Source organism: Carcharodon carcharias, chromosome 17 (genome assembly GCF_017639515.1).
Source record: "Carcharodon carcharias isolate sCarCar2 chromosome 17, sCarCar2.pri, whole genome shotgun sequence".
Lineage (NCBI taxonomy): Eukaryota > Metazoa > Chordata > Chondrichthyes > Lamniformes > Lamnidae > Carcharodon > Carcharodon carcharias.
The window spans coordinates 62,283,191-62,303,624 of record NC_054483.1 but is presented as its reverse complement, the minus strand read 5'-3'; the positions used below and the strand labels follow the sequence as shown (position 1 = coordinate 62,303,624).

General features: G+C 45.0%; 1 protein-coding gene across 5 annotated transcripts in view; it reads right to left on the bottom strand.

Moving 5' to 3' along the window:
- The window catches only part of pcgf5b (polycomb group ring finger 5b), a 201,792-nt gene that overhangs the window by 53,543 nt on the left and 127,815 nt on the right, over window positions 1–20,434 (bottom strand). For all 5 annotated transcript variants that reach the window (XM_041209351.1, XM_041209355.1, XM_041209352.1 and 2 more), the window contains exons 5-6: window positions 3,602–3,661; window positions 645–790 (exon numbers count right to left, since the gene is read on the bottom strand). In XM_041209351.1, the coding sequence (XP_041065285.1) occupies window positions 645–790; window positions 3,602–3,661 (206 nt within the window). The remainder of the gene's footprint in view (window positions 1–644; window positions 791–3,601; window positions 3,662–20,434) is intronic.

Below are 20,434 nucleotides of genomic sequence, written 5' to 3'. Positions count from 1 at the left end.
TTTGGTTTGCTGGATGGCAATAGCCTGGGAAAAGACATTAATGTACAATCTCTCCAATGGCATCTTGAGATTTTAGTCACTATAATCAATATGAAGGGGGAAATCTACCCATAACCCACTGACTCCATCTGTGGCATCAGTGGGTGGAATTTGTATCGTAAGAAAATTTTCACAGTAAAGACTAGAAAGCATTGTTGACATGAAAAATAGGGTGAATTGAGAATATTTAAACTTCTTGGATATTAAAAAGCATGCCCAATACCCAAGATTTTGCTGCTTTATGATGTGGTGAAACATAGACTCTGAATATCTTCACAACTCATCACTGAATGAGGTGGCAGAATTACTAACTCTGACAAGAACTTCCTAAGTGCATTAAGCATTTAAATCCCTGTGATGTTTCAGAAATAAAATAAGAAACAGTGAGAGATAAAAACACTGTTGTTAGGAATGGAGGGAAATGACAGCCACAACCAGCGTCCTCTGACAAGCCCCTATTTCTTAGCACCATTTGTCCCTGTCACCACCTCTGCATAAATTCTACTGTAACCCTCAAAGGCATTAATTAACACTGTTGAATACATTATACATTGTTTTGCCATTCATTGAGCATCTCTTAAATGAAAGCAAAGATGTGTTGGTACCTTTACAGTATTATCCCCTGATTGCCCATTGTTGCGGAGGCAGTCTAGACAAATGGCAATCTGTGGATCACTTCTGTGATAATCTTGATCTTCTTGGTCCTCTTCTTCTTCTACTTTAGCTTTCTTGACTTTGGGGCCTTCATTATCTTTTCAGAAACGCAGACAATTATTTCAAATATGTATAGTACATAAATTGTTGCAATAATTCTGTATTAAGTAATTTTCTGAGGTTTTATATTTTACTTCAAAAAATGTTCTTCTTTATTTTCCATAATCATGTTACAGTTTTTGGTAAATTACTGTGTCCAACTTCCAACAATTTAAATTATAAAGATCCCTATACGACTGAAAGTTTGGTAACCAAGGTTAATTAGCTGCAAACAGTAAGATTGGAAGAAAATTTTATTAGTTACTGCTCTCTAATCTTTGGTCATTTCTTAGCACAGTAAATGTTACAGGAGGGGGAGATAATAGCATTTTGTGTTGCATTAAAAGCTATTTGTGAGAAATAACATACTGTTGCCTGTAATACTCTGACAATTAAAACTGGTTTTCTGTGCAGTAGGGCAGGATCTCCTGATTTCTTACAAAGTTGCTAAAGAATCAATTATTTTGTGCAAATTTTTCATCTTTTTGGAAGCCCCCTTCCCTAGCGTTCTTTAAAATGAGAGCACAAGACTTTTTCTGGATGATCATAAATAAAACTATTTTTTTTATAAACAAACACTAATTTGACAATCTCATTTAAACATATCACAGAGGGTGTAGAGGTTTTTATCAAGCCTGTAAAAACGGGAAACATGGTGTGAGGGGTAGATGAATTAGACAGACTGAAATTTCAATTTCCCGATGGCGATTTGAGATATAGAGATTAAGTCAGCAGTGTGTTTGTGGCATGCTGGGCCTCATGCTGTCCTGTAGCGCGTTCCTACTTGTAACACATTTATATGCCATGAGTACTCATTTGCGTAAAACTTCTTTTGATTACATCCCAGCTTCAAGTCAACAACTCATGAGAATCGCCTGGCACCCAGTTCACATTCGTTTAAAGGTGGTGTGCAACAGATGGCTTTGTGCAGTTGTGCCTGAGGTCAGCAGTTTTCCTTGTTGAACTCTGTGACCCAGGGAGGGGAGCCGGAGAATAGCAGCTTGCATGTAGGCTCGGGACTGGCAAGGGTGAGAGAGTGCGGAGCTGGAGCCGGACTTGTGGATGGGGTCAGGGAATGGAGGAGTGGAAGAGAGATCCAAGGGAGGGCAGAGGATGGGACTGGGGGCATGAAGGAGTGAAGTGGAAAGGGCTTGGCATCCTGCATGTGGTGGAGGGGGGGTGGGTGGGGTGGTCAGTCAAGGTAAGAAAATGAGGGGTCTAAAGGCATCAGTATTGTCCATATGTGGGTCCATCTCAGAGCTTTGAGTTCACCTCCAATGTTTCAATCATCCTTGCTGAGAGGAGTTGGGCAATGTCCTTCACAATGCATAGAAAAGAGAGCCAGCTGAGCCTGTAAGTTCAGCCATGTCCCAGAGTGGTAAGTACAACAATGGACACCAACATGATCATGCAATAAAGAGAGAATGCAAAAACAGAGCATAGTTTCTTCCACAGTAAAGGAAATGTACTTAACTCCCTTATAACCATAAATGCTTGCCAATCATGAGGCATAGCAGTATACTTAGCATTCTGAACAAGTTAATCTCAACAAATAACAATGATGCACACATGAATAAAGTGAAGCCAATAGAATGTTAAATATTTACAAGTGAAATTTAAATTTGTAAGCCACCTATGCCACCTCTATGCACTCTATAAGTTAATTTTAAGTTAAAGGCAATGGAGTTGGGCAGGAAAACCGTAGCCATAATAAATTTCCTCTCTGTTTGTCCAGGAGGCTCTTTTATAGCCCACCTGTACCTGCTACATTGTCATCTGATGGTGGATTTCACCACGGAAAAGCTTGCTCCGCTGTGTAATTGCATTGCCTCCCAGTCATGCAGCCAGCGCTTTAAATTTTAATTGCAATCGCGTGGGAACCAGCAAAAAAGCAAGTGGCATCCACTTTCTCTTCTGCCGTTGGGAACAATGTATCACAGTTAAAATTCCACCCATGATGTGGGGAATAGAAACACTCACATAGGGACAGGCTATAATAGTCTTCACCATGTGTCTACTATGCCTAATCTGAACAAGCAGGTAGATGATCTGCTCTTGTATCTTTGCCACTGACCACTAATAGATACACAAAAAACTGAATGAAGATGATTCAATTGCAGTGTTCTTTCCAACTGGCAAAATGAACCAGGCTTGAATTAATGCTTTCCTCTAACATTACCAATAAGATCTTGCATCTCACCAGGGATTCCTGAATGTAAGCTGCCTAGCTGAATCAAAGTACTAAAAATATTACTGAAAGGAATTACTTGTGCTCTTTGGTTTTGGAATGCAGTTGGCTTATTTCTAAAATAATTCTGAAGTGGTTGTACACAATCAAGCCCTGATCATTGGTTTCTGTAAGGAGGAAGTTTTCAACTTCATACAAGAGGATTCCTCACTGGGAAGGAAGGTAATTAGTAAGAGAAATCAATCCAAGTTAACTGTTTATGTCTCCTCGTATTCAGCAGCAGAAAGGTGCTGGTGAGTAATGCTGTTCTCAACTAAGGGTCAATGAATGACATGGGGGCCTAAAAGGATGAATAATTTGAAGCAAAGATGAATAATTTGAAGCAAAGGCAGAGTTAGGATGGATGACAAAAGCCGCACATTTTAAGCTCCTAAAATACACCATTAGAATCATACCAGCTTCAAGTTTTCCTCACCACCAATGGCTACCTTTATCAATCCCCTTTGCAAACAAATCAAGCTGTTCTAAGGCAACAGCAAAAGAGCACTTTACTCCAATACCACGAGGCCTTTAGGTCAATTCCTTAAACTAAGGATGAAGGTCAGGTTCCATTTAGTTTACCTTCTCCATTCTCTTGTGGTTTATTTTTTTTCCAGAATTCTTCTTCTTGCCGTTTTTCCACTGGTCAATAGAAAATAAATATTTGTTAAGTTTTTCAAAGTACTTTTCAATTTGCAAATAAAAAAGTTACAAAAGCCACTAGGGCCAAGATTTCACTTCACCATACACTGACAATTTACCTCCAAAAGGAAAAGTCAGATTTCACCAGGAATCCTGTTTTGGCAAACATCACTAAATGTTAAACATTATAAAAGTAACTTAAAGGCAAATCTTAATTTTTCCACAAACCCTTTACTTTGCAGAATAAACTCTACCAAGCAAGACAGTGGATGCATGACAGCTTGCTTCCAAAGTTTCTATATAATCCAAATCCATTAACGTCATTGAAGCAAGAACAAGTAATCAGGATCCTGTTTTAATGCTAAAGTTCCTACTTCACAAGCATTGAGATTGTCACAGAAAGGGCATAGCAGCAAATATTTTGTTAATCCAGCTTGGGAATGCACAAAATTCAGTCAAAACAGCTCAACAAAGATTATGCAAAGCATATTTTACATGTCGAAGGACATTCCTCAACTATTGATTTATCATAATTAGCTTTTCGGATTGGAGTCAGCTGACGTATATCCGCTTCTCCAATAAATGGACAGCCTGAAAGCATGCTAACTTCACTGACAACTCCCGCCTAGCACAATCTGAAGTGTATCAGGCAAGTAATTATCTGCTTATTTCACAATTCCCACCTGGCATAATTGTATCTGCTTACTGCATTGTGTGTTGAATAATCTCTGTAAATATTGTAATTTCCAGTTTCAATTTTTGCATGTTGGAAACACAGGGGGAAATCGCCGACCCCATTGGTGGCAGGTCTCATGGCAGGTGAGGAGGACAATATGACAGGAAGGCCAAAAATTGGTTCCAATCATCCACTCCGCCCATCAAAGGCAGGCCGCTTTTCATGCCATTCAACCTCGGGAACATAATTTAAATGCATTTGCATTTCATCATCTTGCCTGCCCACCGGAATCATCTACCCATGTCGAACTTACCTCCCACATCAGTGTGACTTGAGAACCATGTGATTCACAACAGCATTTAAAAGGTGAGCATCTAGCGAGCTGAACATCAAGGGGAACTCAAAGTTGAGTGCACACTAATGTTGCGCAGCACTAGCAAGGATCACCCGTTCGATTTCAAAGAAGAGACTCCGCGCATTCAGGCGAGGGCACAGGCAAGTCGCTTTTTTCTGGCTGGCTGACAGTGTGATGCAAGGGCAATGGCTGCACTGCAGTTGGCGTGAAGTGTTGGGGGGCAAGGCAGCACAGACTGATGATAGTGCACAAGCACATGTTGGGGGAGGGGGGGGGTAAGAGACCATGCATTAGGGAAAACTTGTATAAAATGAGCGTTCTTCCACAGCTGAGGGGGTTCAGGCATTGACATTGACATGCTTGGAGTCGGGCCCATAGCTTAGCTGCCCACTCAAGCAATGTAGAAGCATGAAAGTGCCACCAAATGCTCCTGAGCCTTTCACCTCCTTGGGCACAGACTGCAAATTAATGAGTATTTTAGAAGGCTGCAGGACAATTGGACAGGGAGGAGAATGCGAGAGAAGGGCCCTGAGACAGACAGTCCGTAGCACCTAGAATAGAGTGTGAGAGGAGGACCCTGGGACAGGCAGTCAGCAGCACTTAGAGGAGGGGGCAAGAGGAAGAACCTGGGACAGGCAACCAGCAGCAACTAGTTAAGCAGCGAGTGTCTATGGTGCAAAGAAAACTGGGCATGTGGGAACGACGCTCCCTCTCCATTGCGGGTAAGAACCTGGTCATCAGGTGTGAGGCACTCTCGCTGTTGCTATACGTGGCGCAGGTCTGGCCCATTCCAGACTCCTGCGTGATGGCGATCACCCGAGCCATCTTTCGCTTTATCTGGAGGTCGAAAATGGATCATGTCCGCAGGGACACGATGTCCAAGCCTCTAGATAAGGGGGGAGAAAATGTGCCCAACATCGCTCTCATACTGATGGCCACCTTTGTGTGCGGCTGCATCAAGCTGTGCGTAGACCCTCGGTATGCAAACACCATGTGTCACTACGTGCTGAGGTTCTACCTGTCTTCGGTGTTGCGAAGGGTGGGTCTGGCACGCTGCCGCAGAACGCTCCAAGTAGTTGGACCGTGCCGTACCACCTGTCCCTTGTGGAAAAATCTATGCAGAGAAACACCTTTGACCACAAGTCCATCAGGTAATGGTCGGCATGTAACGTCTTAAAGGCCCTGCGGGAAAAGGAGAGAGTGGATCCTGTGGGATGGTTCCCCGAGCAGACTGTCAAAGTCATTTAGCAGAAGGCCTCATCGCCAGAACTTTCCAACAAGCACCAAGATGTAGCTTGGCTGGTGGTAAGAAAGGCCGTCCCAGATCCTTCCAACACGGCAGGAGTCTCACCCCCTCTGCATATTGCCCTCGATGTGGCTGTGGTGGGGACGAGACCGTTGTTCACCCTTGTAGATTGTGCCTTTGCAAAGAAAGTCTGCAGTGGTTTCTGTCGAGGTTCATCCCAAGCAGTTCTATGACACTGGACTCCGTGCTCTACGGGCTGTTCCCAAGGACACACACTGAGACAACCATCAACTGCAGCCGGAGGATCATCAGCTCGGGGAAAAACGCTCTTTGGTCTGCCTGAAACTTGTTGGTCTTCCAGCGCAAAGAGTTGTCCCCAACCGATTATTGCAGACAGGCACATTCCAGAGTCCAAGACTACGTGCTGAGGGACTAAAGCTTGGGGCAGCTGCCGCAAAGGCGCAATGGGGAAAGGTCGCTGTCTAAGACCTTTCTGCCACAGTGCACCAAGGGGTTGGAACTGTTGAGAGCCCCTCGAGCTGTACAGCTCAAAATGAATGTATGCATTGAATACTAATTGTATCATAATTGTATTGAAGCACCTCAGAGTGCAACATGATGTATGTTGATAACTCCAATACCACTGTCTGATTGTCTGTAATGACCATATTGAAATTATTGTAATATTTATTGATTGTATTGATGCACCTTGTGATCCATGGGTAAAAGTTGAATCTGATTGTACTTTTTGTGATGGCGGTTTTGAAATATTTTGTAATGTTCTTCCAGATATTTTATGAATAATGTATATTTAAAAAACAAATCAGCAGCAGCTAGAGGAGAGTGTGAGAGGAGGACTTGTTTCTAACTGTCAGTCGAAGTGTGACATTAAAGGAAAACAGGCAGGTGATTGGTAGGTATTTCTTTTGCGTCTCTTTAGATGGGCCAAGTGGTTTAAATCAGGAGAAGTTATTACAACTGAAGAGTACAGTTAAGAAATTCACTTTAAAAATATTTTACATCCAAATTAATTAATTAAATAGAATAGAGATGGCGGGGCAGGTAGTATTTTGCAGCTGTAGTATGTGGGAGCTGGTGGATGCCGGTGAAACCCACAGTGACCACGCCTGCAGCAAGTGTTGGCCGCTCGAGGAACTTCGGCTCAGAGTTGATGAGCTGGAGTCCGAGCTGCGGACACTGTGACACATCAGGGAAGGGGAGAGTTACCCGGAAACTGTGTTTCAGGAGACAGTCACACCCCTTAGATTAATTATATCAAATTTGAACTGTGGGGGGGAGTGTTCAATTGAAGAGAAGTTTAAAAAAATTTTAAAAAACGACAGAGCAGAGGTGCAGGGTAGTGAACAGATGAATGATAATCAAAGTGTGACAGGAAGGGGCAGAAAATATAAGCAGAAGAGTGCAGCAGAAATCAGAACTAAAATGAGTAATAATGGTAATAAGTCAAAGCTTAAGGCTCTTTATCTTAATGCACGTAGCATTTGTAACAAAATAGATGAGTTGACAGCACAAATAGAAATAAATGAATATGACTTGATAACTGTTACAGAGACGTGGTTGCTGGGTGACCAACACTGGGAACTCAATATTCAAGGGTTCTCGGCATTCCGTAAAAATAGGCAAAAAGGAAAAGGAGATGGGGTAGCTTCCTTAATAAAATGAGGTATCAGTGCAGTGGTGAGTAGTGATATAGGTGCAATAGGTCATGATGTGGAATCAGTTTGGGTGGAAATAAGGAATAGCAAGGGGAAGAAGTCATGGTTGGGAGTCGTCTAGAGGCACCCGAAGAGTTGCCTCACTGTAGGACAAAGTATAAATCCGGAAATAATCGAAGCATGTAAAAAGGGCGCTACAATTGTTATGAGTGATTTTAATCTGCATATTGACTAGACAAATCAGATTGGCAGGGGTAACATGGAAGACGAATTTGTACAGTGCATCAGGGATTTTTTTTAGAGCAATGCATTGCAGAACCTACCCTGGAACAGGCTATTTTAGATCTAGTAATGTGTAATGCGGTGCGATTAATAAGAGATATCGTAGTTAAGGATCCTCTAGGGGTTAGTGATCACAACATGGTAGAATTTCATATTCAGTTTGAGGGTGAGCAAATCAGGTCTCAAACCAGTGTCCTCAACTTAAATAAGGGCAACTACAGAGGCATGAAGAAAAAGTTGCCTAAATCAGGCTAGGAAAATTGACTAAGGAGGATGTGATTGGAGAATTAATAACAAGGAATAGGGAAATGGCAGATAATTTAAACAAATATTTTGCATCGGCCTTCATGGTGACACTATAAACATCCCAAAGATATCAGATAAGCAAGGAGCTAATGGGAGGAAAGATCTTGTAACAGTCTCTATCAAGAGGGACAAAGTATTGAACAAACTAATGGAAAGAAAGGCAGACCAGTCACCAAGACCTGATGGCCTGCATCCAACGGTTTGTTTAAAGGAAGTGGCTGCAGAGATAGTGGAGGCATTGGTCAAAATATGCTGGAACTCACTGGATTCCGGGAGGGTCCCACTAATGTGACGCCCCTTTTCAAGAAGGGATGGAGACAAAAAGCAGGAAACTACAGGTCAGTCAACCTAACATCTGTTGTTGGGAAAATGCTAGAGTCCATTCTTAAGGGAAAGATAGCAGGACATTTAGAAAAGCTTAACACAATCAAACAGAGTCAACATGGAATTCATGTTTGACAAATTTGCTAGAGTTCTTTGAGGATATAACAAGCAGAGTTGATAAAGGGGTAGATGTAGTGTATTTGGATTTCCAGAAGGCATTCAATAAGTTGCTGCATAAAAGGTTATTGCATAAGATAGGAGCTCACGGTATTGGGGGTAATGTATTAGCATGGACTGAGGATTGGTTAACACACAGAAGACAAAGAGTCGGGTCTTTTTCAGATTGGAAAGATGTAACCAGTGGAGTGCCACAAGGATCAGTCCTAGGGCCTCAATTATTTACCATCTATATTAATGATTTGGAGGAGAGGGCAGAGTGTAATGTATCCAAATTCGTTGATCATACAAAAATAGGTGGGATGGCATGTTGTGATGAGGACATAAGGAATCTGCAAGGGGGCATAGATAGGTTGAGTGAGTGGGCATAAACTTGGCAGACGGAGTTTAATGTAGGAAAATTTGAGGTCATGCACTTTGGTCAGAAGAATCAAATGGCAGACTATTATTTAAATGGAGAGAGACTCTAAAAAAAAGTGCAGCACAAAGGGATCTGGGTGTTCTTGTGTATGAAACACAAAAAGTTAGATGCTGGTGCAGCAAGTAACTAAGAAGGGAAATGGAATTTTGGCCTGTATTGCTAGAGGGTTGGAGTTTAAAAATCTTGTTACAACTGTATAGTGTGCTGGTGAGGCCTCACCTGGAGTACTGTGTACAGTTTTGGTCCTCTTATTTAAGAAAGGATATACTGGCATTGGAGGCAGTTCAAAAGTGATTCACTAGGCTGATTCCTGGGATGAAGGGGTTGGCTTATCAAGAACGGCTAAACAGGTTAGGCCTTTATTCATTAGAGTTCAGAAGAATGAGGTGTGATCTTATTGAAATGTACAAGATTCTGAAGGCGTTTGACAGGGCAGATGTTGAGAAGATGTTTCCATTAGTGGGGAAATCTCGAAACTAGGGGGCATTGTTACAGACTAAAGGGACACTCATTTAAAACCAAGATGCGAAGGAATTTCTTCTCTCAGAGGTTAGTGAATGCCTGGAATTCTCTACCCCAGAGAGTTGTGGAGGCTAGATCACTGAAAGTATTTACAGAGGAGGCAGATAAATTTTTGAAATATTGGTGAGTTGAGGGCTATGAGGAGCTGGCATGAAAGAGGAGTTGAGGCCTGGGACAGATCAGCAATGATCCTATTGAATGGCGGGGCAGGCTTGAGGGGCCAAATGCCAACTCCTGTTCCTATTTCTTATGACTGGGCAAGTTGCACAATCTCCTTGCAAAAGCTGGCCATGGAGTAGTCACTGGTAGTGACACTCACAGCCCATTACAGTGTCTTCATTCAGGTTTGGACCAGTCTCTCCCATGGTTCAAGCTAACATCGCAGCCTTGCAGAGAATGCCTGCAACTGAGCTGGGAGCACAGCATACAGTCCAGTGGGCAAAGCTGCTGCCAATCGGTCAGGTGGAGTGGGGTGGAGGTGGGTGAGGTTTCGGACAGCCATGCAGCGCACTAAACTCTGGCTATCCAAGTGGTGGCCAGCACTCTCTGGCCTACGTTGAGGAGGAGCCGGAGCCACACACATAACCATGAGAGGTTCCTAGGAAACCAATGCTAACACATCCATCTCTTTCTTTCACCCTGCAGGAGGGATACAACAGGAGCATGAGGCCTGGTGGCCTAGCTGTATGCCTCATGGCTTACACGGAGATGAAGGAGAAGAGAGCAACAGAGGCGTCTGGCTGGGCAGAGGGAGGAGCAGCACCCTCAAGCAGAAGGAGTGGCTGGGGCTCCTGCACACACTGCTGAAGAGCCCCAGCGAACCATTACTGGTTGGCTCCAAGCAAGACCCATGGTCTACAGACGGTACTTGTCATTCATGCAGATGAGCAAGCACCAGAGTCGCCAAAGACTGCACATGTCCAGGGTATTGGTCGGTCACATATGCCACCTGCTGCAGGATTTGGTGCCATGGGGACGTGGAGGGCATCCACCGCCGGTGACCATGAAAATGACCATAACACTCAATTTGTGCACCAGTGGTTCCTTCTAGAGTTCCACAGGTGACCTGTGCGGGATATCGCAAGCCTCCACACATAATTGCATCCAGGAGGTCACGGACGCCATATTCGTGAAGGCATATAACTTTGTGCATTTTGCCCAGGATCAGAAAAAACAGGAAGCAAGAGCAGTGGGATTTATGCAGATCTCTGGTTTTCCACAGGTGCAGGGTGCCTTCGACTGCACTCACGTGGCACTCAGATCTCTGTGGCAACAAGCAGTGCAGTATGTGAGCCACAAGGGCTTCCACTCGCTGAATGCTCAGCTGGTTTGCTCATAATTCCCAGGGCGTGTCCACGACTCCTACATTCTCAGGGATCTCCTCAGAGGCTACGGGGTTGGCTGCTCGGGAATACAGGCTACCTACAGAGGGCGTGGCTGATGATGCCCATGCTGTGTCCTCAGGGTGCAGCAGAGAGAAGGTACAATGAGGCTCATGCTGCAAATTGCACTTTGGTGGAGCAAACCATTGAGATGTTGAAAATGAGGTCACAGTACCTGGACCAGTCTGGTGGAGCCCTGCAATCAGGTTCACAAAGGCAGTCACGCATCATCATCACCTGCTGCATCCTTCACAACCTGGCACTGCAACAAGGGGAGGAGCTGCCTGAGGAGGTGGTGGAGGAGCTGCACGTCATCTCTGATGAGGAGGACATCAATGTGGATGAGGGTGATGAGGTCCTCGAAGGCGAGAATGATGGTGATGAAGCCATCACGTTGTCCAGATAAGACAGGTGCATTGTGGAGGCCCTCATAGCCATTAGATTCATGGAGGATGATGACAACATGCAGTGAGGACACATCATAGATCTTCACATTGCACCTGTGAACATATGACTCTTGCCTGGCTGATGGCAGCACACATACACTCTGTGATAAGGCTCCTGTCAGGGAGATGCAACGAATGCCCATAGTCCCTACATTCCAGGAGGATGATGATGACATGCAGTGGGGATACTCCATAGATCTTCACATAGCTTATGTAAATGTCTGACTCCTGTCTGACAGAAGCTCACTTGCACTCTGTGAACAGGAGATGCAGCGGGGAAACTTTACCCTCTTCTGATCCAATGGCATCCTTTGGGAGCTGAAACCTTCAGGAGCATATTATCACCAGGCAAAGATGCTGATGAGGTGCTGAGAACACTCAGAGAAAATGATGGATCTCTGTGCCACTGGCCCAGGACATGCTGGCACCAATGATAAGCCTGATTGAGGTGCCGGCAAGACTGATGTGACCAGTGACTGCGAAGGCGCACCATCGGTGTGCTGGGAAGGTTCCACAAAGCACAGGGAAGAGGCTCTGGCCTGAGACACCTGCCTTTATCTTGTGCAGGGACCAAGCTTTCACTTCAGATTGACTTGAACACTGCTCTTTATAACAAGGAGCCATAATAGACAGGGTGCCATTGTTGGGAGTTTATTTATAATAGTCAACATTGTGTGCAAGTGATTAACACCTGTGCCCACGCCGTGAAACTAAATTTTCTTAACCTCCTTAACCCTGCCGCTACATCTCAGTGCTGCCCTGACATCCACAGTGGAGGCGGAGGCAGCCTGCTGACTGCTACACCTTGTCTGTGATGACCTTGGCGGGTGTCCTCTGGGGAGCCTGCTTTGGGTCTCCCGCTGTGGGGCAGGTGCACCATCCTCGGCCTGTGGAGCTAGAACTGATGAGGTTGCAGGAAGAGGGGAGTTGGATTGGCCAGGGATTCCCAGAGCCACCTGGCTGGATGGCCCCAGGGTGTTGAATTGCTGGCCCTCCTCCCCATGGGTCGCCAACAGCCGCTAGCTGAGTCCTTGAGAGGAAGGGGAAGTTGGGGTGAAATCCAGCTGCCTTGCACTCCTTGTGCGCTGACACTTATGGAGGCCAATTATAGCGTCAGTGATGGAGTTCAGGCTGCGCAGCCTGATGCAGGCCAGATGTCCTGGACCAAGGTATTCATGGCGGCTGCCATCCTGCCAATGTTGACCATTGAACCACAGATAAGTTACGGTGTAGAAAGAGGCCATTCAGCCCATTGTATCTGTGCCAGCCAAAAAGAAAGGAAACTAACCGCTCATTTTACTTCCACTTTCCAGCACTTGGTCCGTAGCCTTGCAGGTTACAGCAATTCAGATGTAGATCCAGGTACCTTTTAAATGGGTTGAGCATTTCAGCCTCAACCACCAACTTAGGCAGTGAATTCCAGAGACCCACCACCCTCTGGGTGAAAAAGTTTTTCCTCCTGTCCCCTATAATGCTTCTACCAATCACCTTAACTCTATGCACCCTGGTAACTGACCCCTTAGCTAGGGGAAACAAGTCTTTCCTGTCTACCCATAATTTTGTACTCCTCAATTAGGTTACACCTTAGCTTCCTCTGTTCTAGGGAAAACAACCCTAACCTATCCAATCTCTCCTCATAGCTGCAATTTTCAAGCCCTGGCAATATTCTTGTAAATCTCCTCTGCACTTTCTCCAGCGCAATTGTGTCCTTCCCATAATGTGACCAGAACTGTACACGAAATTTCAGCTGTGGCCTAACCAGCATTTTATTCGGTTCCATCATTACATCCATGCTTTTGTATTCGATACCTCACCCGATAAAGGAAATCATTCCATATGCTTTCTTGACCACCTTGTCCACCTGTTCTGCCACCTTCAAGGACCTGTGAACATGCACTCCTAGGTCTCTCACTTCCTCAACCCCTCTCAATAACTTTACATTTACAGAGTGTTCCCTTGCTTTGTTTGCCCTCCCCAAATGCATTACCTCACACTTTTCCGGATTGAATTCCACTTGCCACTTCTCCATCCAGTTAACTGTACCATTGATATCATTCCAGGGTCGACAGCTATCCTCCTCTCTGTCAACTACATGGCCAATTTTTGTGTCATCTGCTAATTTCCCAATCATGCCTCCCACAATTAAGTCTAAATCATTAATGAATACAACAAACAGCAAGGGCCCCAAAACTGAGCCCTGTGGAACACCACTGGAAACCGTTTTCCATTCACAAAAAACATCCATCGACCATTACCCTTTATTTCCTTTCACTGAGTCAAATTTTGGATCCAACCTGCCACCCTCCCCTGTATCTCATGAGATCACACTTTCCTGACCAGTCTGCCGTGGGACCTTGTCAAATTCCTTACTGAAATCCATGTAGACGACATCCACTACATTACCCTCATCAATCCTCCTTGTTACTTCCTCAAAAGATTCAATTAAGTTAGTAAGACATGGGGCAGAATTTTACCCTTGGTGGGCGTGCAGGCCCCACCGGCTTGGCAGCGGGCGGGCAGACGACCCCTGCCTCCGAAACGGGGCCTGCCGCCATTTTGAGTGCGCTTCCTGTGCAGGGGGGAGGGGAGGGAATCCCCAGCTGTCAATGTGCGCTCTTTCGCGCATGTGAGCAAAAGAGTGCACTACTCCCTGAGACAAAGTGCTGTCTCAGGGAGATTACTGACAGTCCAGAAAACTTTAAAAATAGAAAAATATTAAAATTATTAACATGTCCCCTTCATGTGACAAACGAGTTGGGACATGTTAATAAATATCGCATAAAATGTATTAAAGTTTTTAAAAATGGACATGAAACCTCATCTGCAGTGGATGAGGTTTCATGTGTTAACAGAAGCCCGCTGGGGCTCCTGACCTGCCTTCCAGTCTTAAGGTTGGACGGGCAGGTCTTTAATTATCTTAATTATTCTGCCAATGGCCTCAATTGGCCATTGACAGGTCGGTGGGCGGACAGCTGATTTCGCTGTCCGCCTGCATTCCTAAAAATTTATATGGACCGGGATGACGTCGGGGGTTCCTCCCGCGTCATTTTCTGGTCGGCGAGCAGGCCCTGCCCCCAAATCGCCAATGGGAAAATTCAGACACTGATCTTCCCCTAACAAAACCATGCTGACTATCCCTGAACAAACCGTGCCTTTCTAAGTGACAGCTTACCCTGTCTCTCAGAATTGTTTCAATAATTTGCCCACTGCCGAAGTCAGACTGACCGGCCAATAATTTTATGGCCTATCCCTTGCACCCCTTTTAAATAATGGTATAACGTTCACAGACCTCCAATCCTCTGGGATCTCACCAGTATCTAGTGAAGATTGGTAAATGATCCTCAGAGCATCTGCTATTTCCTTCCTGGTTGCCTTCAACAGCCTGGGATACAATCCATTTGGTTTTGGTGATTTATCCACCTTCAAGAATGCCAGACCCTCAAGTATGTGCCCTCTCATTATGCTTATTGTATCTAATATTTCACACACCTCCTCTTTAACTAGAATGTCTGCATCATCCCTGTCCTTATTGAAGCCAGAGACAAAGTATTCATTGAGAATCCTGCCCACATCTTCTGCATCAACCCACAAGTTATCACGTACATCTCTGATAGGCCCTACCTTTTCCTTAGTTATTCTCCTGTTCTTAATGTACTAGTAAAACATCTTAGGATTTTCTTTGATCTTACCTGCCAATATTTTTGTATAATCTCTTTGCTTTCTAATTTCCATTTTTACTTCACCCCTGTACTTTCTATGCTCCTCTAGGCTTTCTACAATATTAAGTCTTTTGTGACCGTCATAAGCTCTCTTTTTCTGCTTTATCTTGGCCTGCTTGCTTCTAGATAACCAGGGGTCTCTAGATTTGGCAGTACCACCCTTTTCCTTTGTGGGGACATGTCTACACTGTGTCCATAGGATCTCGCCTTTGAATGCCTCCCACCGATTTGATACGGTTTTTCCTTCTAATAGCTGTATCCAGTCCACTCTCGCCAGCTCACCTCTCAGCTTTGTAAAATTTGTCTTCCCCCAATTTAGAACTTTTATTCCTGTTCTATCTTTGTTCTTTTCCACAATGTTGCTAAATTTAACTTTTTTATGGTCACCATCTCCAAAATAGTCCCCCACTGCCACTTCATCCACTTGCCCAGCTTCATTTCATAAGACAAAATCCAGAGTTGCACCCCGTCTTATTGGTCTTGTTACGTGCTGGCTAAAAATGTTCTCTTGAATGAAGTTCAAGAATTTTGCATCCTCTGTGCCCTTCACACTGTTTGTATCCCAATTGATATTAGGGTAGTTGAAGTCCCTGACGATTACTGTTTTTTTTTATGCACTTGGAAATCTGTCAATGTAACTCCCTTTCACTATTTGGGGGTCTATAGTACATTCCTAGCTGTGTGGCTGCCCCATTTTTATTTCTGAGCTCAACACATATGGCCTCATTTTATTTTTCATTTAGTATATCATCTCTCCTCACAGCTGTAATTGATTCTTTAACCAATAATGCTATACCCCCACCTTTTTTATCCTCCTCCCTAACCTGTCTGAAAATTCTATATCCAGGGATGTTGAGCTGCAATTTTTGTCCCTCCTTAAGCCAAGTTTCTGTTATAGTGATGAAATAACGCTGCCACGTGTCTATCTGTGCCCTCGGCTTCATTTACTATGCTCTGTGCATTTACATATATACCTTTTAACACTGCTAAATTTCTGTGCTGTGCACTTTTTAAACGGTGCTGCTTCTGTCTTTTAGAGTTACTCACTAATTCTCCATTTCCCATTCCCTGCTCAGAATTTGCCCTCAGGTTCCCATTCCCCTGCCAATCTTGTTTAAATGCCTCCACAGCTAGCAAATCTCCCTGCAAGGATGTTCGTCCCAGTCCTGTTCAGGTATAGACGGTCCGGCTTGCACAGGTCCCACCTTCCCCAGAACCGGTCCCAATGCCTCAGAAATCTGATGCCTTTCCTCCTACATCAACTTTCCAGCCACATATTTATTTGCTCAATTCTCCTACTTTTATACTCGCCAGTGGGACTGGGAGTAATCCTGAGGTTATTGCTTTAGAACTCCTGCTTTTCAATCTCCTTCCTAGCTCCCTAAAGTATGCTTTCAGGACCTCATCCCCTTTCCTGCCTAAGTCATTGGTACTAACATGGATCATGACCTCTGGTTGATCACCCTTCCCCAGAAGAAGGTCCTGCAGCCACTCAGTGAAATCCTTGACTGTCACCAGGGAGACAACATACCATCCTGGAGTCACGTCTATGGCCACAGAAACACCTGTCTGTTCCCTTAACTAATGAAGCCCCTATTGCTACTGCTCTTCCCCTCTTTTTTCTCCTTTCCTGTACAGCAGAGCTGACTGTGGTGCCACAAACTTGGCTCTGACTGCACTCCTCTGAGGAACCAATGCCTTCACCGGTATTCAAAACGGAAAACTGATTGGTGAGTGGCCCCCAGGGAACTCCTGCACTACCTGCCCAATTTTCTCGGACTGCCTGGTAGTCACCCATTCCCTTTCTTCCTCTAGGGTCCTAAGCTGTGGTGTGACCGCCTCTCTGAACGTACTATTCATATAGCTTTCAGCCTCGCAAATGCACCACAGTGACTCCAGCTGCTGCTCAAGTCCAAGGTTCTGCAGCTGGTGACACTTCCTGCACATGAGGTCATCTAGGACGATTATAGCGTCCATAATTTCCCACATATTACAGGACACGCAATCCACCTGACTGAAATGCCCTGTCATGGCTTCAATTTACTTTCCTTGCGCTAACTTTAAATACTTTGGTTTATTTATGCAACTTTATATTATCTCTGTGTTTAATTGACTGCCATTGCTCTTCAAGAAATGCCTACCGCCTTGAAGAAGTTCTGTTCCTCTCTGCGACAAGATTTCCATATCTCTCTGTTGTCTTGCTCACCTTCGTTGCTTTCACTGCTTGTTTGTCCTTACAACCACACCACCTCCCCTCCACCTCTCTGTCTCTCTATCTCTCTGCCCCCCACACACACACCTTAAACCAGCTTATATTTCAAATCTTTCTTGGACTCGAGCTCAAGTTCTGTCGAAGGGTCATGAGGACTCGAAACGTCAACTCTTTTCTTCTCCGCCGATGCTGCCAGACCTGCTGAGTTTTTCCAGGTAATTCTGTTTTTGTTTTGGATTTCCAGCATCCGCAGTTTTTTTGTTTTTATCTCTGTGTTTAATTGACTGCCACTGCTCTTCAAGAAATGCCTACCTCCTTGAAGAAGTTCTGTTCCTCTCTGCGACAAGATTTCCGTATCTCTCTGTTGTCTTGCTCACCTTCGTTGCTTTCACTGCTTGTTTGTCCTTACAACCACACCACCCCCGCCTCCACCTCTCTGTCTCTCTATCTCTCCGCCCCCCCACACACACACCTTAAACCAGCTTATATTTCAAATCTTTCTTGGACTCGAACTCAAGTTCTGTCGAAGGGTCATGAGGACTCGAAACGTCAACTCTTTTCTTCTCCGCCGATGCTGCCAGACCTGCTGAGTTTTTCCAGGTAATTCTGTTTTTATTTTTTTATTTTACCTGGCCTCGACTTAACTTTATTTCCCTATTGCTTGTGTTTCTTACTTAAATGTAAGTAGCCCCTTTTAAAAATAATGTGCTTTTCTAATTCTCAGCTACTTGATGACAATCCCTACAGCAGTTTCTCACGAACCAATGAATTTACATTTCTCCTGTGATGTTGGATGCTAGGTGCTGCTGACTGCCTGGCTCAGGGCCCTCCTCTCGCATTCTCCCCTAGGTGCTGCTAACTGTCTGACCCCGGGTCCTCCTCCTCTCAGTGAGTTGCCATGACAGCACAATCACTCAGACTGAAGACAGATGGACTCCTCCATCGTCCCTTGCAATCTGAGGAGTGCAGCTGTCATCCCTTCCTGATGTTCCCATGATTGCCGCTACAGCTCCAACAACTGATTGAGGACCGAGTCCAGAGGTTCATCATCTGACTCGAGCTCAGCAGATCTCTTGCGTCCAACAGTCCTCTGAGCGCTGGCGACCTTGGGTGTCCCTGCCTCCGCCGAGTGTGGAACAAATTGTGTGCTGTGCTCACCATACAAGTGAACCCAAGCCTGCTATACATGTAGGTCCCACCGAGGTTTGTGCTGCTGCACTGGTACAGGGCGTGGGTGAGTGCTGTGACAAGTCTTCGAGGGTGCTATCCTCAGAGTCCTCATCTAAGGTACTGCCGGCACTGGAGTCGGAGCCAAGGATTGCCTGAGGGTGACGCAGCAGATGTGCCTATGGGAGAAAGTGGAGATTAATAGTGCATGGCCACTGCTGTACAAAGAACAGTGAACTCAGTTGAGTTTCCAGAGAGATGGTCTGGTGCATGATCCTCACTTGGATGCTTGGCACCGTCAGTGCAGAAACGGTTGATATCCTCTCCTGCCAGCTCAAACACGCAATCTTTGAAGAGAGTGAGGACTTTGATGTCTGGCACTCCACCCCCTGTCTAGGGCCTCTTTTTAATTGTGCACAATCTTGTCCTGCATAAAGACAAATGGAGAGAGTGTGAGCAAGACGCATGCCAGGCCAAATGAGGAGGATACCAGGTGTATGTGTGCTGAGTGAAACCATGGATGGGATGAGCAGGGGATCTCCAAAGGTGAAGCCAGATAGAGATTGGGTGAGTGTGTGTGTGAGAGAGTGAGTAGTGATGTCCCTTGAGCTCGCAATGAGTGAGATGCCTGTGAATGTGTGATGGGCTTGTGAGTGGGTGAGTTGAGGTTAATGAGATGGTTAACTTAGCCTGGCGACACGGATGAGATTGTTCATCCTCTTTCTGCACCGGATGGCCGACCTCTTGTGTGCAGCTTTGGCACTGACCACCGCCTCCCAAGCCAGGTTGGTGATGTTGCTGCCCGTTCTCTGGCTAAAGCAAGGGTACAGGACATCAAGGTGGGCCTTCACGGTGTCCAAAAGGCATTCCAGGGAGGTGTCACCGAACTGAGGGGGGCTGCAGTCTTCTTGGCTTTCAGGGCCATGTCTTCTGTGCAGCAGTCCTGCGCTGGAAGGTGTGCGCATGGCTGCAGTTTAAATATGGTACCCGGCGTGAGGAAACGGCATGGTGACGGCGTGGTGGGTGAATTGGAGGCCGTCCGCCAGCGAAACGATGTGCTCCCTGTGAGTGAATAATTAACGAGGTGGGATTGGGATGATACAGCATAAAATCCCGCCATGGCAGCCGGCAGGTAAATCGACTTTTTTCCCACCTGCTACCGCACTTTGTACAAATCTGGGACGATTCCGCCCATAGCTCCAAAAAAAAAAGCAAACCCGTTACTTCTGCAAAACTATTGAATGTTTGCAGTTCAGAATGGAGCTAGTTCATCTTCAACAATCCACATATCAGTCGTTCCAGCCAAAATTTCCATCTTTAAGGATTTGAGTGTTAATTTGCACAATGTATTTTGTGCATCAGCATTGTATATTGCATTTATTTTATTCATATTTTTAAAGAGGCACCTATAACTTCATCTCCTAAGAAAATTTAAACTAGGCACTATAATATTTACAGAGATTATATTTGTTGTTCAACTATTAAGTGCTATAGATATAAAAGTGGCATGGTGTGTTTATGGAAACAACAGTAATTGTACCTTGTATGTAATTCAAAATCAGTGGGAGTTGTACTGGATTCCAGGAGCAATGTTAATAAGAGAAATCCTTTTGCACTCCCCCATCCACTGAATCCACCATCCCAAATCTGCCACTCTTTATTTTGCAAGGGAATGCCTGCAACTTCCCTCTGAAGCACACATGATCCTAACTTAGAACTAGATCACTGATCCTTCGCTAAAGCTAGTCAAAATATTGGAGCTTCCTCCTTAATAGCGTTTTGGATGTACTTGCACCACATGGACTGCAGCAGTTAAAAAAGGCAGCTCACCATCACATTTTCAAGACCATTAGGGAAAGCAA